The sequence below is a fragment of the Leucoraja erinacea genome, chromosome 9, assembly GCF_028641065.1.
Source record: "Leucoraja erinacea ecotype New England chromosome 9, Leri_hhj_1, whole genome shotgun sequence".
Taxonomy (NCBI): Eukaryota; Metazoa; Chordata; class Chondrichthyes; order Rajiformes; family Rajidae; genus Leucoraja; species Leucoraja erinaceus.
In genome coordinates this window covers 19,987,095-20,008,776 of record NC_073385.1, presented here as the reverse complement: position 1 = coordinate 20,008,776, position 21,682 = coordinate 19,987,095, and the positions used below count along the sequence as shown (strand labels likewise).

At 53.2% G+C, this 21,682-nt stretch overlaps 1 protein-coding gene across 1 annotated transcript in view; it reads left to right on the top strand.

The window, feature by feature from the left end:
• Positions 1 to 164: 164 nt before the first annotated feature.
• LOC129700593 (nesprin-2-like) overlaps positions 165 to 21,682 on the top strand; it is a 27,897-nt gene continuing 6,379 nt past the window's right edge. Inside the window, 12 exon segments of the mRNA XM_055641211.1 lie at positions 165 to 299; positions 692 to 811; positions 996 to 1,078; positions 1,626 to 1,833; positions 2,136 to 2,330; positions 5,939 to 6,061; positions 6,525 to 6,674; positions 9,878 to 10,036; positions 12,603 to 12,766; positions 17,676 to 17,838; positions 19,462 to 19,640; positions 20,703 to 20,853. Of these exon segments, the coding sequence (XP_055497186.1) occupies positions 725 to 811; positions 996 to 1,078; positions 1,626 to 1,833; positions 2,136 to 2,330; positions 5,939 to 6,061; positions 6,525 to 6,674; positions 9,878 to 10,036; positions 12,603 to 12,766; positions 17,676 to 17,838; positions 19,462 to 19,640; positions 20,703 to 20,853 (1,662 nt within the window). The 5' untranslated portion in view covers positions 165 to 299; positions 692 to 724.

Genomic DNA, 21,682 nt, shown 5'->3' with positions numbered 1-21,682 from the left:
CCCCACAGTGCGGTGCCCCCTCCCCCACAGTTCAGCACTCACCCACCCCCGCCCCCGTCCCCCACAGCGCAGCAATCCCTCAATACCCGCCCTTCAAACCCGCCCCTCCCACAGTGCAACGTTCCCTCACTGTGTGTGTTACAGCAGCCGCTGGGGACACTGCTTGCTGCCGGAGCCTTGCTCCACCCGTGGAGGGCTCTAGCTGCCCGCCTCTCCCTGGACCAGGATGGGCACCGCCGCATAAAGGAGCTGGAGCACCGCTGGCAACTGGCACAGGGGGCAGCCTGGGCCCGTTGCAGGTACGGCCTCTCCCCCCTCCCTCCCTCCCTCATCCCTCCCTCTCTCCCCTCTCCCTCTCTCCCCTCTTCCCTCCCTCTCCCCCCTCCTTCTCCCCCCTCCCCCTCCCCTTGCTCTCCCAGCCAGCTGTGAATGACCGGCCCATGACCGTCTCGTGACAAGCCGTGATCATGACTGAAACCACCTGTGACCCCTGTGACTGACCCATGACCCCTTCCGTGCTCTCCGTGACATGCCGTGACCGTCCTGTGACAAGCCATGATCGAGAACCTCCCCCCCCCCCCCCCCATGACCATCCTGTGACACTGTGACCGTCCCCATGACTGAGCCCCCCCACCCGTGACCGTGCTGTGCTCCCCGTGCCGCGGTGACGGTGCTGCTGTCGGCGTTGCAGGGCGAGGCAGGGGGGCTCACGGCAAGACTGGACATGGCTGCGGCCACTGGTGGAGGAGGGCTGGCCGCCCCATCGCCCGGCAACCTGCAGCAGCTGCAACAACAGCTGGTAGCTGTGCAGGTGAGGCCGCATTGAAGGGGCAATAATCAGAGGGGGGCGGGAGGGGGGGGGGGGGGACGCGGGGTGGGAGAGGACATGGGGAGGGAGAGGACAGGGAGGGAAAGGAGGGAGGGAGAGGAAGGGGGGAGCGGGGGTATTGACTCGGGCTAATCATCGGTCCCCTCGTTAACCGTCCCCCCCACAGGTGCTCCAGGGAGGGGTGACCCTCGCCCTCCAGCCCCCCAACACGGACTCCCCACCTCCCCCGGACACAGGGGAGCCGCACAGGTAACATGCACCGATCCCCACTCCCCCCCCCCCCCACTCGTCTTCACTCTCCCTCTCCCCCACCCACTCTCCCCTTCACTCCCCCTCTCCTCTCTCCTGACCACCCCTGCCTCCCCTCACTCCTCACTGCCTCTCTTCATCTTTCGCACCCTCCCCCCATCCATCCAGTCTGTCCGTGTCACCCTACCCGTCCCCCCCCCACACACTCCCCACGCCATCTCCTTCACATCGTACACCCCGTCTCCCCCCATCTCCCCAGGGTCGACCCTCTGTTCCCCACACACACCCTCTGCCCACTTACCCCCCCGATGCTGGGGGCAGTGCTGACGTCCCCCCCCCCTTCTCTCTCTCCCCCCCTCTCTATCCCCCCCCTCTCCTCTCTCACCTCTCCTCCCCCTCCCTCTTTCTCCCCCCTCCCTCCCCTCCCCCCCTCCCCCCTCTTCTCTCTCTCTCTACCCCCTTCCCTATCTCTTCCTCCCCCCCTCCCCCCCCCTCTCTCCCCCTCACCCCATGGTGACGATGCTGCTGATGTTCCTGTCTTTCCCAGTGGTGCGGCTGCAGTTGGGGATCTGAGGCTGCCACTGTGCGTGTGTGAGTTGTTGCTGCGGGCAGCGCTGCATCGCTGGCTGCGTTACACTGAATGCGTCGCTGGGCTGCACTGGAGCCTGGCGGGGGTGCTGCAGCGTGTGGGGCTGACGGCCGGGCAGAGCAGCTGCAGCCTGCCCCACATCTGGAAACAACTGCACAAGCTGCAGGTAATGACCTGGGGTCAAAGCCTGGCCTCGGACCGACCCCGGCACTGACCCCACACCGAGAGCCCATGCTGACCATGCGTTGACCCCCTCTATCGTCTCCCTGTCTCCCCCTCGCCCCCCCACCGCTCTGCCCCAGTCTCTGCCCCACTCCATGGCGCGATGGTAGCGTGTCGGGGTAGGAGTGGGTGTCACCGTGCCGGTGGGTGATGTGATGATGCGTGTGCGTGTTTGCCGGGGGGAGGTGCTGCGGCGGTGACTGCGATTGAGTGCTGGGTAGCGTGACGGTAGCGTGTGTGTTCCAGGGGGAGGTGCGGGTGCTGCGGTGCTGCAGTGGTGACTACGAGCGAGTGCTGGGGCTGGGCCGGGAGCTGGAGGTCCAGGCTGATGAGCAGACCAGGCTGGTGCTGCGGGGAGAGATGTCCCAGTTGCAGAGCGACTGGGAGCGGGCCGGCTCACTGCTGGAGACCAACGTATCACACATCACCAACGTCCAGCAGGTAGGTGACCACCCATCCCCTGGCCCACTCCACACACACGCACACACACACACACACACCACACACGCACACACACACACACACACACCACGCACACACACACACACACACACACACACACACACACACACAGAAAACAGAGGAGGCCATTTGGCCCTTCGAGCCAGCACCACCTTTCATTGTGATCAAGGCTGATCGTCCCCAATCAATAACCCGTGCCTGCCTTCTCCTCATATCCCTTGATTCTATTAGCGCCTAGAGTTCTATCTAGGTGCTAATCCATCCATTGATTTGGCCTCCACTGCCCTCTGTGGTAGGGAATTCCACATATTCACAACTCTGGGTGAAAACGTTTTTTTCTCACCTCAGTATTAAATGACCTCCCCTTTATTCTAAGACTGTGGCCCCTGGTTCTGGACTCGCCCAACATTGAGAACATTTTTCCTGCATCTATCTTGTCCAGTCCTTTTATAATTTTATATGTTTCTATAAGATCCCCCCTCATCTTTCTAAACTCCAGTGAATACAAGCCTAGTCTTTTCAATCTTTCATAGAAACATAGAAATTAGGTGCAGGAGTAGGCCATTCGGCCCTTCGAGCCTGCACCGCCATTCAATATGATCATGGCTGATCATCCAACTCAGTATCCCGTACCTGCCTTCTTTCCTCATATGAAAGTGCCGCCATACCAGGGATCAATCTTGTGAACCTACCCTGCACTGCCTCAATAACAAGGATGTCCTTCCTCAAATTAGGAGACCAAAACTGTACACAATACTCCAGATGTGGTCTCACCAGAGCCCTATACAACTGCAGAAGAACCTCTCTACTCCTATACTGAAATCCTCTTGTTATGAAGGCCAACATTCGATTAGCTTTCTTCACTGGCTGCTGTACCTGCACGCCAACTTCAGTGACCGGTGTACAAGGACACCCAGATCTCGCTGTACCCTCCCCCTTACCTAACCTAACCCCATTGAGATAATAATCTACCCCCTTGTTTTTGCCACCAAAGTGGATAACCTCACATTTATCTATATTATACTGCATCTGCCAGGTCACCCTGCAACCTCCTAACATCCTCTTCACAGTTCACACTGCCACCCAGCTTTGTGTCATCCACAAACTTGCTAGTGTTGCTCCTAATTCCCTCTTCCAAATCATTAATATATATGGTAAACAGTTGCGGCCCCAACATGAGCACTGCGGCACTCCACTTGCCACTGCCTGCCATTCTGAAAAGGACCCGTTCACTCCTACTCTTTGCTTCCTGTCTGGCAACCAATTTTCTATCCACAACAACACCCTACCCCCAATACCATGTGCTCTAATTTTAGTCACCAGTCTCCCGTGCAGGACCTTATTAAAGGCTTTCTGAAAGTCTAGATACACTATATCCACTGGCACTCCTTCATCCATTTTACTTGTCACATCCTCAAAAAATTCCAGAAGATTAGTCAAGCATGATTTCCCTTTCATAAATCCATGTTGACTTGAACTAATCCTTTTACTGCTGTCCAAATGCCCCATTATTACCTCTTTAATAATTGACTCCAGCATCTTTCCCACCACCGAAGTCAGGCTAACTGGTCTGTAATTCCCTGTTTTCTCTCTCGCTCCTTTCTTGAAAAGTGGGATAACATTAGCTATCCTCCAATCCACAGGAACTGATCCTGAATCTATTGAACATTGGAAAATGATCACCAATGCGTCCACTATTTCTAGAGCCACCTCCCTGAGGACCCTGGGGTGCAGACCATCAGGCCCAGGGGATTTATCATCCTTCAGTCCCATTAGCCTACCCAATACTATTTCTTGCCTGATGACAATTTCTTTCAGTTCCTCGACCCCCTTAGATCCTCTGTCCTCCAGTACATCTGGGAGATTGTTTGTGTCTTCCTTAGTGAAGACAGATCCGAAGTACCTGTTCAACTCTTCTGCCATTTCCTTGTTGCCCATAATAATTTCACCCGTGTCTGCCTTCAAGGGACCCACATTTGACTTTGCTATTCTTTTTTCCTTAACTTATCTAAAGAAGCTTTTACTGTCCTTCTTTACATTCCTGGCCAGCTTCCCTTCGTACTTCATCTTTTCTGCCCGTATTGCCCGTTTTGTTTCTTTCTGTTGTCCTATGAAAGTTTCCCAATCCTCTGTGTTCCGGCTACTCTTTGCTGTGTTATACATCTTCTCTTTTAGTTTTATTCTATCCCTAACTTCGCTTGTCAGCCGCAGTTGCCTCCTACTCCCCTTAGAATCTTTCTTCCTTTTTGGCATGAAATGATCCTGCGTCTTCCGGATTATGCCCAGAAATTCCTGCCATTGCTGTTCCACCGTCATTCCTGCTAGGATCCCTTTCCAGTCTACCTTGGCCAGCTCCTCTCTCATGCCTTCATAATCCCCTTTGTTCAACTGCATCACTGACACTTCCAATTTAATCTTCTCCTTCTCAAATTGAAGATTAAAACTAATCATTATGATCCTTGTTCCCTATATTATGATCACTACCTCCAAGCAGTTCCTTTACCTCGAGTTCTCTTATCAAATCTGGTTCATTGGACAACACTAAATCCAGAATTGCCTTTTCTCAGGTCGGCTCCATTACAAGCTGCTCTAAGAGCCCATCTCAGAGGCATTCTACAAACTCTCTTTCTTGGGGTCCTGAACCAACCTGATTTTCCCAGTCTACCTGCATATTGAAATCCCCCATCACCACAGTGGCATTACCTTTATTACATGCCAGTTTTAACTCCTGCTGCAACTTACGCCCTACATCTGGGCTACTATTTGGGGGTCTGTAGATAACATCAATTAGTGTTGTCTTGCCTTTGCAATTCTTCAACTCGATCCACAGTGACTCGACCTCGTCAGTATCTATGTCTTCCCTCGCAAGGGACTGAATTCCATTCCTCATCAGCAGAGCTACCCCTCCTCCTCTGCCTACCTGCCTTGTCCTTTCTATAGGGTGTATAACCCTGAATATTAATTTCCCAGGCCCGATCCTCCTGCAGCCACGTCTCAGTAATCCCCACAATGTCATATCTACCAACCTCGAACTGAGCCTCAAGCTCATCTACTTTACTTCTTATACTTCGCGCATTCAAATACATTACTTTTAATTCCTTAGACATCACACCTTTCACATCGATCCCTATTACACTTGGCTATACTCTCCTATCCCTTTGTGAGCTTTCTTTCCCGTTAATTCTGGGGTCGTTAACTATCCCTTTACACCCTTTGCCTTTAACTCCGTCCTTGACTATCCCATTTGACACCCCCCCCCCCCATTTAGTTTAGTGCACGCACACACACTCAAACACACACGCGCACGCACACGCACACCCCACGCGGACACACACACACACACACACACTTCCCACACAAACACACGCGCACACACACACACACACAGTCCCCACACACACGCACACAAACACGCACGCACACACTCCCCACACGCGCACACACACACACACACACACACACACACACACACACACACACACACACACACACACACACACACACACACACACACACACACACACACACACACACACACACAGGGCCTGGGCATCTGACCAGCTGCTGTAACCTGCACCCTTGCACAGATATGCAGCAGATGTTGTGAGGAGGCAGCTGTGCTGGGCCACAAAGTGCAGGAGCTGCGGGCGGATGTGAAGAGTGTACGGTGTGGAGCCAGCGAGAGCGGCCAGACTCAGCTCCAGGTACAGGTGAGGGGCCGGGCGCCGTGCACAAGGAGAGGCACAGACTGGGTGGACAATCACATCCTTGCCACAGGGGGAAGTGGCAAAGACTAGACGGCAGCGTTTATAGGAGATCTGCGGGACCCTACACACAGGGTGGTGGGTGACTGCAACGCTCTGCCGTGGGGGTGGGTAGTGAGACGGAAGGGGGGGGGGCGAGAGGATAGTGGGTGGATTAAGAGGTATGGAGAAGGGGGTAGAGAGAGAGGGTGGAGCAGGGAGACCAGGGGCATGGGTAGAGGTGTCGGGGGAAAGGGGGGCAAGGATGAGGTGAGGGGGGGTGGGGGAGGAGGGGGCATGTTGAAGAGTGGGGAGAGGGTGGTGTGGGGATTGGGAGAACTGCGGGTTGTGGGGGAGAGTGGGGTGAGAGGCAGTGGGGAGATGGGGGTGGGGGGGGTGGTTTCTGGCTGTGACTCTGTCTCTGTGCCAGGGTGCGGAGATGTTGTGGGGAGACTGGGCCAGCCGACTCGCCGCGCTGAGCAGCCAGACCAGCCTGGTGGCCGCCTGCCTCTCCCCTGGCACTGTCGCCGCCTTCCAGGCCCAGCCGGCACATCTGGAGCTCCAGTGGCAACAGCTGGAGGTGAGTGGCACCCCGCCATTAGGGCCGTCTATGCTCACGGGTCAAAGGGACAGAATCAGGCCATTCGGCCCATCGTCTACACCATTCAATCATGGCTGACCTATCTTTCCTTCAGCACTATTTTCCTGCCTCATAGAAACATAGAAATTAGGTGCAGGAGTAGGCCATTCGGCCCTTCGAGCCTGCACCGCCATTCGATATGATCATCCAACTCAGTATCCCATACCTGCCTTCTCTCCATACCCTCTGATCCCCTTGGCCACAAGGGCCACATCTAACTCCCTCTTAAATATAGCCAATGAACTGGCCTCAACTACCCTCTGTGGCAGAGAGTTCCAGAGATTCAACACTCTCTGTGGTGAAAAAGTTCTCCTCATCTCGGGTTTTAAAGGATTTCCCCCTTATCCTTAAGCTGTGACCCCTTGTCCTGGACTTCCCCAACATCGGGAACAATCTTCCTGCATCTAGCCTGTCCAACCCCTTAAGAATTTTGTAAGTTTCTATAAGATCCCCTCTCAATCTCCTAAATTCTAGAGAGTATAAACCAAGTCTATCCAGTCTTTCTTCATAAGACAGTCCTGACATCCCAGGAATCAGTCTGGCGAACCTTCTCTGCACTCCCTCCATGGCAATAATGTCCTTCCTCAGATTTGGAGACCAAAACTGCACGCAATACTCCAGGTATGGTCTCACCAAGACCCTGTACAACTGCAGTAGAACCTCCCTGCTCCTATACTCAAATCCTTTTGCTATGAAAGCCAACATACCATACCATCATCTCCTTGCTAAAGCTACCTCCTTTTATTCTGGGACTATGGCTTCTGATCCTAGACTCTCTCCCGACTAATCACCATGTGTTGGGTAACTACCAGTGCTTCCACATCTCAAAAAAAAATTTCCTGAAATTGTCAAAAATGCTTCCTGCGTGCTTTTTGTTGTTGTGTTTTCCCCCGCGGGCACACGTTAACAACACAAAGGCGAACAAGGCAAAAGATCTATGTAACTACACCATTTAAGAAAGATCTGGAGATGCTGTAAAAATCAAAGGTAGACGAAAATGCTTGAGGAACTCAGCAGGTGAGGTAGCATCTATGGAGCGAAGGAATAGGCGACGGTTCGGTTCGAGACCCTTCTTCAGACTGATGTCGGGGGGACGGGAAAATGGAAGGAAGAGGCGGAGACAGTAGGCTGTGGGAGAGTTGGAGGGAAGGAGGAATCACGGAGGGGGAGCTGTGAGAGAGGAGCTTGCTAAACTGTCTTCGGAGAGAGGAGAACTTCAAAGTACCTTGAGGAGATTTCACAGTGGAGTAGACATCTGCCTGCTTCTGTTACTCACTTGTACAGTGTTATGCAAGGCAGCTTTCGTTGTCTTAGTTTTTTCAACCTGCTCTCATGTGTCTCAGTCTCTGCTCTTCTCCCTCTCTCTCTCCCTCCCTCCCACCCTCATTCCCTCCCTCCTTCTCCCTCTTCTTCATCCCTCCTCGCTCTCCTCTCCCTCCCTCCCTTTCCCCCCCTCTTTCCCTTCCTCCCTCCCCCTCCCTCTCCCTTCCCCTCTCCATCCCTCTCCCTCCTCTCCGCCCTTCTCTCTCCCTCCCCCTTTCTCTCCGTCCCTCCATCCCTCTCTTCATCCCTTTCTCCCCTTTCCTTATTTTCTCTCCCTCCTTCTCTCGACCCCTCCCTCCTCCCTCCCCCCTTCTCTCTCCTCTCCCTCTCTCCCTCTCTGTCTCTTGAGCCCACCCACCGTTCTGTAAGATCAAGGCCAATCCCAATGTAACTGCAATCCCACCGCCCACTGGTTACTTTTCACCACTAGGCTTATCCAGAATTCTAGTGCCTGAAAAATAATCAAAGGCTCAACTACCACTGAGAAAGAGAATTCCAAAGCCTCTTTGTTATATGAGAATTTTCCCGAACAGTCTGTGACCCATAGTGCTGTGGCCATAGCGCTTTATTTAGAACCCATAGCGCTGCTGCCGACAGCTCTTTGTTTAAATTCCCACGCGTTAAACTGATAGCGCCCAGTTTAAACCTTTGAGCGCCAAACCGGCAGTGCTGTGTGTATTACCTTTACACCCCTTCACAGACCAGATGCGGAAATTTCCTGAAATTATATCATTTTCCTAAAATAACCCAAAGCCAACCAGAATTTCCAGAATTTCGGGTAATTTCCTTCAAAGTGGAAACACTGGTAACGACATAACCCACCGTCCACTCCTCCCTCTCTCCCATCCACTCCCCTGTGCCACACCTGGACGCACCTATTTCTCCCCACCCCCTGAAGATAGACACACAAAGCTGGAGTAACTCAGTGGGACAGGCAGCGTCTGTGGAGAGACGGAGTGGTTGACGTTAAATCTCCCACCCCCTCCCTCCTCCCCTTCCACCTCATATCCTTCCTCCAGCTTCACAATTGGCAACTCTTTGATCCTTTGGTCTCACACTTTGTCTTTGTCCCATCAAACCCCCCTCACTATCCACCGACTAACTGCCAGGGTTTGTCCTGCCCCTCCTCTTCAACTTTCCTTCTCCGCCCCCACACTGACAATCAACTTACCTGCAACTGAAGAAGGATCCCAACCCGAAACGTCACCTATCCACGTTCTCCACAGATGCTGCCTGACTCGCTGAGTTACTCCAGCACTCTGTGAAACGTCACCTATCCACATTCTCCACAGATGCTGCCTGACTCGCTGAGTTACTCCAGCACTCTGTGAAACGTCACCTATCCATGTTCTCCACAGATGCTGCCTGAGCCGCCTTTTTTTACATAGAGGCCACTAATCATCTGACTATGCATGGGCACAATCAGAGTTCAGTACAAGGGTGTAGAACAGTAGATGACACTGACAGTACAAAAGCACTGACGTAGGCCTGGAAGAAGGGACACGTGGTTGGCTCGAGCCAGACACTCGACTGCCCGCTGCCTGGACCAGTCAATGGCCACCGTGGGGTTCAGGGGGGAGTGAGGGTTCAGGGGGAGTGAGGGTTCAGGGGGGGGTGAGGGTTCATGGGAGTGAGGGTTCATGGGAGTGAGGGTTCATGGGAGTGAGGGTTCATGGGAGTGAGGGTTCAGGGGGAGTGAGGGTTCAGGGGGAGTGAGGGTTCAGGGGACTGTGCTGGTCTGCTATGTCGGGCAGTGTACGGCACTTGCTGCTGTCACCTTGACCTAATGCCGTGCACCGGCTCTGTGGCTAATCCGGCAGGAGGCGGCGCCGAAGCTGGGGATAAGCCGGGGGCAGCAGCAGAGGCTGCTGTTCATCAGCCGGTGCAAGCGGCTGCAGGAATGGCTGACACAGACGGAGGAACAGATCTCTGTGTGCACCGGGCCGACACTCGAGGAGACCATCGAGACGCTGCAGAAGGTGAGAGGGTGGGCTTTGGGGAAGCCTGTCAATATTAGGTGCTGGTTTACCAAAGATAGACACAGAGTGCTGGAGTAACTCAGCGAGCGGGTCAGGCAGCATCTCTGCAGCACTCGTGTCTCCTCGGTACCCCACAGCTTTGCCCTTGCTCCCCCTCCCCTAGTTGCAGCAGTGACAGTCCCCCTAGTCCTTACCTTCCACCCCATCAGCCGTCGCTTACAACACATAATCCTCCGAAATATCCGCCATCTCCAACGGGATCCCACCATTAGCCACATTTTCTCATCTCCACCTCTTTCCGCCTTCCATAGAGACCGTTCCCTCCGCAACTCCCTGGTTAACTCATCCCTTCCCACCCAAACCACCCCCTCCCCAGGTATCTTCCCTGCAACCACAGAAGATGCAACACCTGTCGCTATACCTCCTCCCTTGACTCTGTCCAGGGACCTCAGGTTAGGCAGAGGTACACTTGTACCTCCTCCAATCTCATCCACTGTATCCATTGTTCAAGATGTGTACTTTTATCCATCGGCGAGACCAAACGCAGACTGGGCGATCGTTTTGCGGAACACCTTCACTCAGACCGCCTGAACCAACCTGATCTCCCGGTTGCTGGACACTTTAATTCTCCTTCCCGTTCCCACACAAACCTTTCTGTCCTCGGTCTCCTCAATTGTCAGAGTGAGGCTAAACGCAAATTGGAGGAACAGCATCTCATATTTTGCTTGGGCAGCTTACAGCCCGGTGGTATGAATATTGATTTCTCTCACTTCAGGTAGCCCCTGGCATTCCCTCTCTCTCTATCCCTCCCCCACCAAAGTCGCACCAGCTTCTCGTTTTCACCCAACAAACAGCTAACAATGTTTAAGAGGGAACTGCAGATGCTGGAGAATCGAAGGTTACACAAAAAAGCTGGAGAAATTCAGCGGGTGCAGCAGCATCTATGGAGCGAAGGAAATAGGCAACGTTTCGGGTCTGAAGAAGGGTTTCGGCCCGAAACGTTGCCTATTTCCTTCGCTCCATAGATGCTGCTGCACCCGCTGAGTTTCTCCAGCTTTTTTGTGTAACAGCTAACAATGGCCTGTTTCCTTAATCATCATTGCTTTTTTTGCATATCTTTCATTCATTGTTCTTTATCCCTCCACATCATCGTCTATATCTCTCGTTTCCCTTATCCCTAACCAGTCTGAAGAAGGGTCTCGACCTGAAATGTCACCCATCCCTTCTCTCCAGAAATGCTGCCTAGCCCGCTGAGTTACTCCAGCCTTTTGGATAGGTGACGTTTCAGGTCGGGACCCTTCTTCATGTTGGTAGTTTGGTCACCTATCCATGTACTCCAGGGAACATAGACAGTTAATGGCAAACCCCTTAACAACATAGATATACAGAGGGATCTTGAGATCCACGTCTCTGAAAAGTGCAACACAAGTAGATAGTGGTAAAGGCATACTGTATGCTTGCCCTCATCAGTTGGGGCATTGAGTACAAGAGTCAAGAAGTCACAGTGCAACTTTGTAGGACTTTGGTCAGGTTGTATGTGGTTATTGCGTACGGTTCTGATCGCCCCATTACAGGAAGGACGTGGAGGCTTTGGAGACGGTGCAGAGGAGGTTTACACGAATGATAGGTACACAAAACTGCTGGAGAAACTCAGCTGGTGCAGCAGCATGTATGGAGCGAAGGAAATAGGCAACGTTTTGGGCCAAACCCTTCTTCAGACTGCCTGGACTAGGCACTATTAGCTACAGGCAGATTGTCAAACATTGCAGCAGGATCTTGATCAGCTGGGCAAGTGGGCTGAGGAATAATTGATGGAATTTAATCCAGATAAATGCGAGGTGTTGCATTTAGTCAAACCAGGGCAGGATCCTCACAGTGAACGGCAGGGATCTGGGGAGTGTGGTAGAGGAGAGGCATCTAGGAGTTCCCTGAAAGTGGCATCACAGGCAGACAAGGTGGTCTAAATGCCTTTATCAATCAGTGTGTTGAGTATTGAAGTTGGGATGTTATGTTCCAGTTATAGTACATGGAGTTGGTGAGGCTTCATTTGGAGGACTGTGCTCAATTTTGGTCACCCTATTCTAGGAAAGATGTCATTAAGCTGCTTTAAGATTTAGAGAAGGTTTGCATGGACGTTGCCAGAATTCAAGGGCCTGAGCTACAGGGAGAGGTTGAGAAGGCTAGGACTCTATTCCTTGGAGCGCAGGAGGATGAGGGAAGAACCTATAGAGGTGTATTAAATCATGAGAGGAATAGATGGGGTGAATGCACATTTACCCAGTGTAGGGGAATCGGGAACCAGAGGATATAGGTTTGAGGTGAGGGGAAAGATTTAATAGGAGCCTGAGGGGCAGCTTTTTACTACAGAGGGTTGTGGGTGTTGGGAATGAGCTTCAGTAGGAGGTAGTTGAGGCAGGTGCTATAACAATGTTTAAAAGACATTTGGACAGGTACATGGATAGGAAAGGTCTGTTGACTTTTCACTGGGGGTGGGGCCTTGGACGGTGTGTGTGTGTACATGTACTGGCGTGTGGGGGCCGTGCTGATGGTGCGTGTACATGTACAGGCGTGTGTGGGGGAGCTGGGCCGGCGTGCGTGGCATAGGAGCAGCGTGGAACGGCTGGGGGCGGCACTGAGGGAGAGCGAGGCGGGCCCTGCTGCCGACATCGAGGGCAAGCTGACTCTCCTCAACAACCGCTGGCGACAACTCGGGCACCTCGCCCAGCACAGGTGAGTGGGGGCAGCGCCGGGGGAGGGGTGGGGGTGAGGGAGGGTCGAGGGTGAGGGAGCGCCGCACTGATATTAAACCACAGAGGTGTGTTTGGGGGGGAGGGGGTTGTGAACGAGCTGCATGTTGGTGAACAGTTGCAGGTGACGGAACTGATTGCATGGAGCCGGGCTTTGGGTGAGCTGCGGACATCTGTCCTCCCTCCCTCAGCCGCTGCCTAATCCCTCAGTGACAGGTGTTGGTGAATAGCCTGTGTGAAGCCTCCACTCACACACACGCACCAATGACATTGGCAGCGTCACAATGGCATCCCCAGCAACTGGCAGCTCTGCACCACAGACATCTGTTGCCTCAGCCATGCCCCCACCCCCTCCACAGGGCAAGCCCACCCTCACCCCTCACCCACAGAGCGCGGCCTGCCACCCAGTGCTGGGACACGGGCCCTGTCATACATGGTCCCTGTCACGCGCACAGTCACTGCCGGGTCATAGTCCTTGTTACATTCACGGTACCTCATAGAGTCATAGAGGTAACTGTTACACAAACTGTAGGTTTAGATTTATTATTGTCACATGTAGCGAGGTACAGCATTGTAGCGCATCAGTTCCACAGACAAAGTCCAATGTCCACAATGGGGTAGAGGTGAATCGGACAGTACCCTAGCTTATGTAAGGACCGTTCAGAAGCCTGATAACAGAGGGGAAGAAGCTGTTCCTGCGTTTGGTGGTGCGCGCTTTCTAGCTTCTGTACCTTCTGCCGGACGGGAGCGGGGAGAAGGAGGAATGACCGGGGTGGGACAAGTGTTTGATTATGTTGTGTTCTGGGTGTATGGAACAAGATGCCGGAGGAGGCGAAGCAGGGACTATAACAGAATTTAAAAGATTGAGTTGGACAGGTACATGGATAGGAAAGGTTTAGAGGGAATCATAAGGCACTGCAGATGTTAGAATCTTGCGTAAAACATAAAGTGCTGGAGTAATTCAGCATCTAAGGAGGACATTGATAGGCGATGTTTCTGGTCGGGTGCAGATGCTGCCCGACCCGCTGAGTTACTCCAGCATAGAACATAGAACAGTACAGCACAGGAACATGCCCTTCGGCCCACAATATATGTGTCGAACATCATGCCAAGACCAACTCTTATAGGCCTACACGTGATCCATATCTCTCTATTCCCCGCATATCTACCTGCCTCTCCAAAAGCCTCATAAATACCATCGCATCTCACTCTACCATCACCCCTGGCAACCCGTTCTTGCCCCGCACATGTCCCTTAAACTCTGCCCCGCTTACATTTATGCCCTCCATGTTTTACTCTTTAGACGCAAGTGTTTCGGCCCACAGATTCCGCGCCGACCAGCAATCCCTGCACATTAACACTATTCTGCACACTAGGGACAATTTACAATTTTACCAAAGCCAATTAATCTACAAACCTGAACGTCTTTGATAGGTGGGAGGAATCCAGAGATCCCGGGGAAAAGCCAGGCGGTCACAGAGAGAACGTACAAACTCCGTACAGACAGCATCAGAGTCAGGATGGAAGCCGGGTCTCTGGCGCTGTAAGGCAGCAACTCTACTGCTGCACCACCGTGCAGCTCTTCTGGCGACTTACATTGTCTGTCTCTGGGTTTACAAGACTCGCCAACATCGTACATTTAGACCAATCTGAAGAGTCCTGACCCAAAATGTCACCCATCCATAGTCTCCACAGATGCTGCCTGACCCGCTGAGTTACGCCAGCACTCTGTGAAACGTCACCTATCTATGTTCTCTCCAGATGCTGCCTGACCCGCTGAGTTACACCAGCACTCTGTGGCTTTTATTACATAAACTCTTATTCTATAAACACTTTATGTTTTACGCAACATTCTATTATTATATTCTACTGAAGGTTTAGAGGGATATGGATCAAACGTGTTCAAATGGAACCAGGTTAGATGCAGTATTTTGGCTGGCATGGAGGGCCTGTTTCTGTGGACCGAGATGAGGAAAACATTTTTCACACACAGAGTGGTGAATCTCTGGAATTCTCTGCCACAGAAAGTAGTTGAGGCCATTTCATTGGCTATATTTAAGAGGGAGTTAGATGTGGCCCTTGTGGTTAAAGGGATCAGGGGGTATGGAGAGAAGGCAGGTACAGGATACTCAGTTGGATGATCAGCCATGATCATATTGAATGGCGGTGCAGGCTCAAAGGGCCGAATGGCCTACTCCTGCACCTAATGTCTATGTGCTGTATGGCAGGGGGGGCAATGGCACTACCTGCTGTCTACTCCGTGCCACACAGCTGGGACAGGCGTGAGTGTGTCTGAGCCACAGACACGGTTTAATATGGCAGGGAGCATGGCTGAGCAAGGAGGAAGGGAAGAGGAGAGAGGGGGCAGATGGTGAGGGGGAGGGACGGGGTTGAGGTGGGGAGGGGGTATTTTGAGGAGCGGACTGGTGGAGGAGCTGGGTGCCGGTACATGTGGAGACCCGAGCCCGCTCTGAGCCGCCACTGCTGCGGCCGAACCCCGGCCTCACCGCAGCCTCACGGCAGCAGCTGCTCCAGCACCCGGCTCATTGTGAATCCCTGACAGGTGATGGGCGGCTAAAGGTCCACTCATCGTGCCTTTTGTTTGGGCGGGGGGGGGGGTTGTGTGTTTGTGCATTTGTGTCAACTGGTGGCTGGGGGTGTTTATATATACGCCACTATATATATTTGTGCCTGTACCCATCTGTGTTTATTAATCGTGTGACTAGGTTTGTCTGTCTGTGTGTATGATCATATCTGTGTTTGTGTAATCTGTATGTTTCTGCCTATATATATCCCTGTCTATATCTGAGACTATCTATATATGCGTGACTATCTGATCACTGTGTGTATGTGATTATCTGTCACTATACCTGTGTGTGTGTGTGATCTGGGTGCGTGTTTGTATATCTGAGTGTGTAATCTGTGGGTGCGTGTCTATCTCTGTGTATGTGCGTGTCTTTTCTGTCTTTCCCCTGTGTGTGTGTTTGTACCTCAGTGTGTATCTCAGTGTGTGTGTGTGCCTGTTTCTGCATACCTATTTGTGTGTCTTTCCCCTGTATATGTGTTTGTACCTCAGTGTGTATATAACTCTGTGCCTGTCTGTATGCATATCTTTTCTTTCTGTGTGTACGTGTGTGTGTGTGTGTGTGTGTGTGTGTGTGTGAGTGTTCTGGGTTTGTCTTTTCTCTGTGTGTCCCTGTGTGCATGTGCAATGTGTATGGGTACCTGTGTGTGTGTGTTGTGTCCCTGCTCACACACACTGCCATCCCCGGTTTTCCCAGGGTGGGGAGGGGGGGGTAATGGGGGGGGGGGATGAGAACAGGCTCTGCATGTGTCCCGGCCCCTGAGGCTGAGGCAGCTCCAGCCCGGCTGTGCCCCAGGGCATGGGGTGATGGGGGCGGACCGACCTGCTGACGCCCGGTGCCTTTGTGTGTGTGTGTGTGTGCGGGGGGAGGGGAGAGGCAGCAGCCTGTATTTGAGCAGGCGTGGGGGAGACCAGTGTGTGTGTACGTGCAGGGGAGACAGCTCGGTGATAACACTGGCCACCTCACTTCATGCGGCACGCGAGGGGAGGATCGCTGCACACATCCACCTGAGGCAGCTCACAGCACTTCCATTCACAGCCTCCTCACCACAGGCAGGACACGGCAAGCCAGCGCTGCAGCATCATTGTGAGTGAACCAGGGGGGTGCAGGAAAGGATGACGCCAGTCTGCAGGGTGTATGTGGGGCAAGTGTTTTACACAGAGGCTGCTGGGGGCCTGGAACCTGCTGCCGGGGGGAGGGGGGGGGAAAGCAGATACCATGGTGGTGTTTAAGGGACTTGTGAATAGGCACAAAACAACACAAAAAGCTGGAGTAACTCAGCGGGTCAGGCAGCATCGGTGGAGAACATGGATAGGTGACGTTTTGGGTCAGGACCCTTTTTAACAGATGGCTTTGAATGTCTCTACCCAAAACGTCACCTATTTCTTTTCTCCAGAGATGCTGCCTGATTCGCTGAGTTACTCCAGCTTTTTGTTCCTATCTTTGGATATGGAGGGATATGGATTATGCACAGGGAGATAGTCTTGGTATGATGTGGGCCGAACATTATTCCAAGTGAAACTAAACTCCTCTGTCTGCACGTGATCCACATCCCTCCATTTCCTACATATCCATGTGCCTGGCTAAAAGCCTCTTAAACACCACTATGGTATCTGCCTCCACCAGCACCCCTGGCAGTGCGTTCCAGGCACCCACCACCCTCTGTGTAAAATACTTGCCCCGCACATCTCCTGTAAACTGTCCCCCTCTCACCTTAATGCCATGCATCTTGTTAGACATTTCCACCTTGGGAAAAAGGTTCTGAGTATCTACCATGTCTATGCCACTCATAAATATAAATTTATCTCGGGCATCCCCTCATCCTCTGGTATTCCAGGGAAAAACCTGAACTTGCCTTGATAGTATTTATGTTTGGTATTAACTGATTTGATTTGGATAGCTTGTAAAACAAAGCTTTTCTCTTAGTACACGTGACAATAATAAACCTAAACCTTGGGTTGGTGCAGCTGGTAGAGACGTCATCCTCACTGTGTCAGAGACCCGGGTTCCATCCTGATCTTGGGTGCTGTCTGTGTGGAGTTTGCACCTTCTCCCTGTGACTGCGTGGGTTTCCTCTGGGTGTTCCAGTTTCCTCCCACATCCCACAGATGTTAGGATCTGTAAATTAATTGGATGAGAAAGTGGGATAACATAGAACTAGTGTGAGTAGGTGTTTGGCGGTCGGCGTGGACTCGGTGGGCCTGTATCTGTGCTGTATCTCTAAACTAAAGCTGAACGTGTGGAGGAGCGAGTAGTGCGCTGGAGAAGTGGTTTCACTCGCCCCCTCTTGCCTTGTTCTCTCCGCAGGGTGAAGAGGCTGCAGGAGACGCTGAGCTCGGTGCAGAGCCTGGGCCGAGAGATGAACTGCCTCCGCTCCTGGCTGGCTCACATGGAGTCCGAGCTCTCCAAGCCCCTGGTCTACAGCATCTGCGACGACCAAGAAATCGAGAGGAAGCTCGCCGAACAGCAGGTGCGTGGGCTAGCAGCAGCAGGCCCTTCGACCCCTCCACACCATCGTGTACTGACACGGTGGCGCAGCGGTAGAGTTGCCGCCTCACCGCGCCAGAACCCCGGGTTCCATCCTGACCTCGGGTGCTGTCTGTATGGAGCTGTATGTTCTCCCCGTGACAGCGTGGGGTTTCTCCGGGTGCTCCGGTTTCCTCCCACATCCTAAAGGCGTGCAGGTTTGTAGGTTAAATGGGTCTCTGTAAATTGTCCCTAGTGTGTGGGATAAAGCTAGTGTACGGAAGATGGCCGGTCGCGTGGACTCGATGGGCCACACTATCAATACCTAATGTCCCAGGCCTCAGGGAGGTCACGTTTGCTGCACTGTGTTCAGTTTTGGTCACCCGGCTGCAGGAAGGATGGTGTTAAGCTGGAAGCAGTGCAGAGAAGATTTGTGAGGACTTAAGGGCCTGAGCTACAGGGAGAGGTTGTGCAGGCTAGGACTCTATTCCTTGGAACGCAGGAGGATGAGGGGTGATCTTATATAAAACCATGAGGAGAATGCAGAGTTACCCAGTGTAAGGGAATCAAGAGGACATGGGTTTAAGGTGAGAGGGGAAAGATTTAACAGGAACCTGAGGGGCAATGGTTTCACTCGGTGGCAGGTGTATGGAATGAGCTGCCTCAGGAAGGTATAGAAGCCGATACAATTACAACTTTTCAAAGACATTTTGTTTTCAATTGGAGAGCTCTGGCCCAAATGCAAGCAGATGGGTCAAGCCCAATATGCCAACTCGCATTTCAGGCCCCCACCAGCTGCTGTGTTTAAAACACATAGCTCCTTTAAATGTTCCTCTTGTCACAGTAAACCTATGCCCGCCGGTCTTTTATAACTTTCACCCTGGTGATAAAGGTTCTGACTGTCTACCCCGTCTATGCCTCTCATCATTTTATATAATTCACTCGGATGTCCCTAGAAACTCTGACATTCCAGACAAAACAATCCAAGTCTGTCCCACTCTCCCTGTAGCAAATGCCCGCTAATCCCAGCAGTAAACCTCCTCCTCACCTTCCCCCAAGCATGTACATCCTTCCTGCATGGGGGCAGCCAGAACTGCACAAATGTACCAGACAATCACAGCGGCCTTTGTCTTTGCCTTTCTCTCCCCCCCGCTCTCTTCTTCTCCCCCCCCCCCCGCTCTCTTTCCCCCCCCCCCCCCTCTCTCTTTCCCCCCCCCCCTTTTCCCCCCCCGCTCTCTTTCTCCCCCTCCCCCCGCTCTCTTTCTCCCCCCTCCCCCCGCTCTCTTTCTCCCCCCCCCCCCGCCCCACTCTCCCCCTCCTCTCTCTCTTCCCACCGCTCTTTTTCTCCCCCCCCCACTCTCTCCCCCTCGCGCTTTCCCTCTCTCCCCCCCCGCCCCACTCTCTTCCCACTGCTCTCTCTCCCTCCGCTCTCTCTCTCTCCCCCCCCCCCGATCTCTACCCCCCGTTCTCTCCCCCCCTCTTTCCCCCCCTGCTCTCTCCCCCCTGGTCTCTTCCCCCCCGCCCTCTCTCTCCCCCCTGCCCTCTCCCCCGCCTGGTCCCGCTCTCTCCTCCCTACCCTTTCTTCCCCCCCCTGCCCGGCTCTTTCTCCCCTGTGTCCCTGGTGCAGGAGCTGCAGCGGGAGATTGAGCAGCGCAGTGCGGGTGTTGCGTCGGTGCTGCGCCTGTGTGATGGGCTGCTGGAGGAGGGCGAGGTCGAGGCTGAATGCGACGGGTTGCAGCACCGCAACCGCAGCCTGCAGCGTCGTTGGCGTAACGTCTGCTCCATGGCCGTGGAGCGTCGCATGAGGTGAGGGGATGTGGAGATTGGGTGGTGAGGCAGAGGGAGGGACATGGGGGTGGGGGACCCAGGGGGAGGGAGACTGGGGGATGTGGGGGTGGGAGGTAGAACATGGGGTGGTGGGGGTTTGTAGTGGCAGACCGTGGGACCGGGGTGGGGGGGGGGGGTGGTGGGGTGACTCAGGGCCAGCGTCTGACCTGGAGAGGGGTGTAGTGACACTGCTTGGTGACCGAGGGAGGTAGAGTGGAGACCCCTGAGATGAGAGGGGAGTCATATCAAAGCAGCTGGAACTGGATCCTGGAGTTTTGATTTGGGGACCTGATTTAAGATATACAAGGTTTAAAGAGCCAAAAACCCAGTGCTGGAGAAACTCAGCAGGTCAGGCAGCATCTGTGGAGGGAATGGACAGCAGTTGTTTCATGTGGGGACTCTTCATCAGGCTGATGTTGGATGTGACTGTACACAAGCTGCTTAGTAAGTTTGCCGGTGACACCAAGATTGCTGGGGTGACAGTCTGTCAATGTGGATATAGATCGGCTGCAGGGATGGGCGGAGAAATGGCAGATGGGGTTTAATGTAAGGTTCAAAGTGTGAGGTCTACACACAAAGCTGGAGTAACTCAATGGGTCAGGCAGCAACTCTGGAGAAAAGGAATGGGGTTTCAATGCAAAATGTCACCCAATCCTCTCTCAAGAGTTACTGTCCGTCCCACTGAGTTACTCCAGCTTGTCGTGTCTATCTTTGGTTTAAACCAGCCTCTGCAGTTCCTTCCTACACAAGTGTGAGGTGTAATTTAGTTCACTTTATTGTCACGTGTACCGAAGTACAGTGGAAATCTTTTTGCTGTGTGCTGCCCAGTCAGCGGAAAAACAATACGTGATTACAATCGAGCCGTCACAGATACAGGATCAAGGGAATGACGTCTGGTGCGGATAAAGTCCAGTAAAGATGGTGCGAGCATCTCCAATGAGGGTCCCACTCTTCACTGTTGGGTGGGAGGGGGTGTTGGGGTCGAGGGGTCTCACTCTCTCCCCTCTCCTCCCCCCCCCCCCCCCCCCCCCCCCCTCCCAGGATTGAGGAGACGTGGCGTCTGTGGCAGAAGTTTCTGGAAGACTACTCTCAGATTGAGGAGTGGCTGCAGGGGGCAGAGGAGGCGGTGACCAACCCCCTCACCTCCCATGTGCCCTACGCCCTGGCCCGGGAGGAGCTGAAGAAGTACGAGGTGGGGTGGGGGTCTGCAACGTGGGGTTCCCAGGGTGGGCGGGAGGAGAGGGGGCAGGGCCGGTTCCCGGGGTGGGGCAGGGGCCTGGGGATGGGGATGGGGATGGGTGGGGGGGGACAGGCTCTTCACACTAACCACAGACACCCCCACACACACTGACCCCACCAGCTCAGTTTTTTGACGGTCAGTCATTTGCTGAGCTTCAGATACAACGTGGAGATAACCTTATATAAAGTCTGCAAATTATAAATACATTACAAGATAAATGATAGACACAAAGTGCTGATGAAACTCAGCGGGACAGGCAGCATCTGTGGAGAGAAGGAATGGGTGATGTTTCGGCTCGAGACCCTTCTTCAGGTTGGGCTCTCAGTCTGAAGAAGGGTCTCTACCCGAAACGTCACCCATTCCTTCTCTCCAGAGATGCTGCCTGTCCCGCTGAGTTACATCAGCACTTTGTGTCTATCTTCTGTGTAAATCAGCATCTGCAGTTCCTTGCTTCTGATAAGATAAATTGTGCATGAACTACACGTACATTCTGTATAAATTCTACACACAAAATAAACATTATACGTAGTTCTACATGAACCATACATAAATCACGTGAATTATGCAAAATGTATACACGTCGTTCCTGAACAACAAACAGATGGCAGGAATGACACGGGTTGTAATAGGATGAAGCAAGTTGAGGCGTTTGTGTGTGACGTGAGTAGTTGTGATGTGTGGGATGTGTGGCGTTTATCTACACCTCACCCAGTGTCACCCACCACGCCAGGGGTGCGCCGGGGAGGGTGTGGGGTTGGGGAGATTGAGGGGTGGGGGGGGG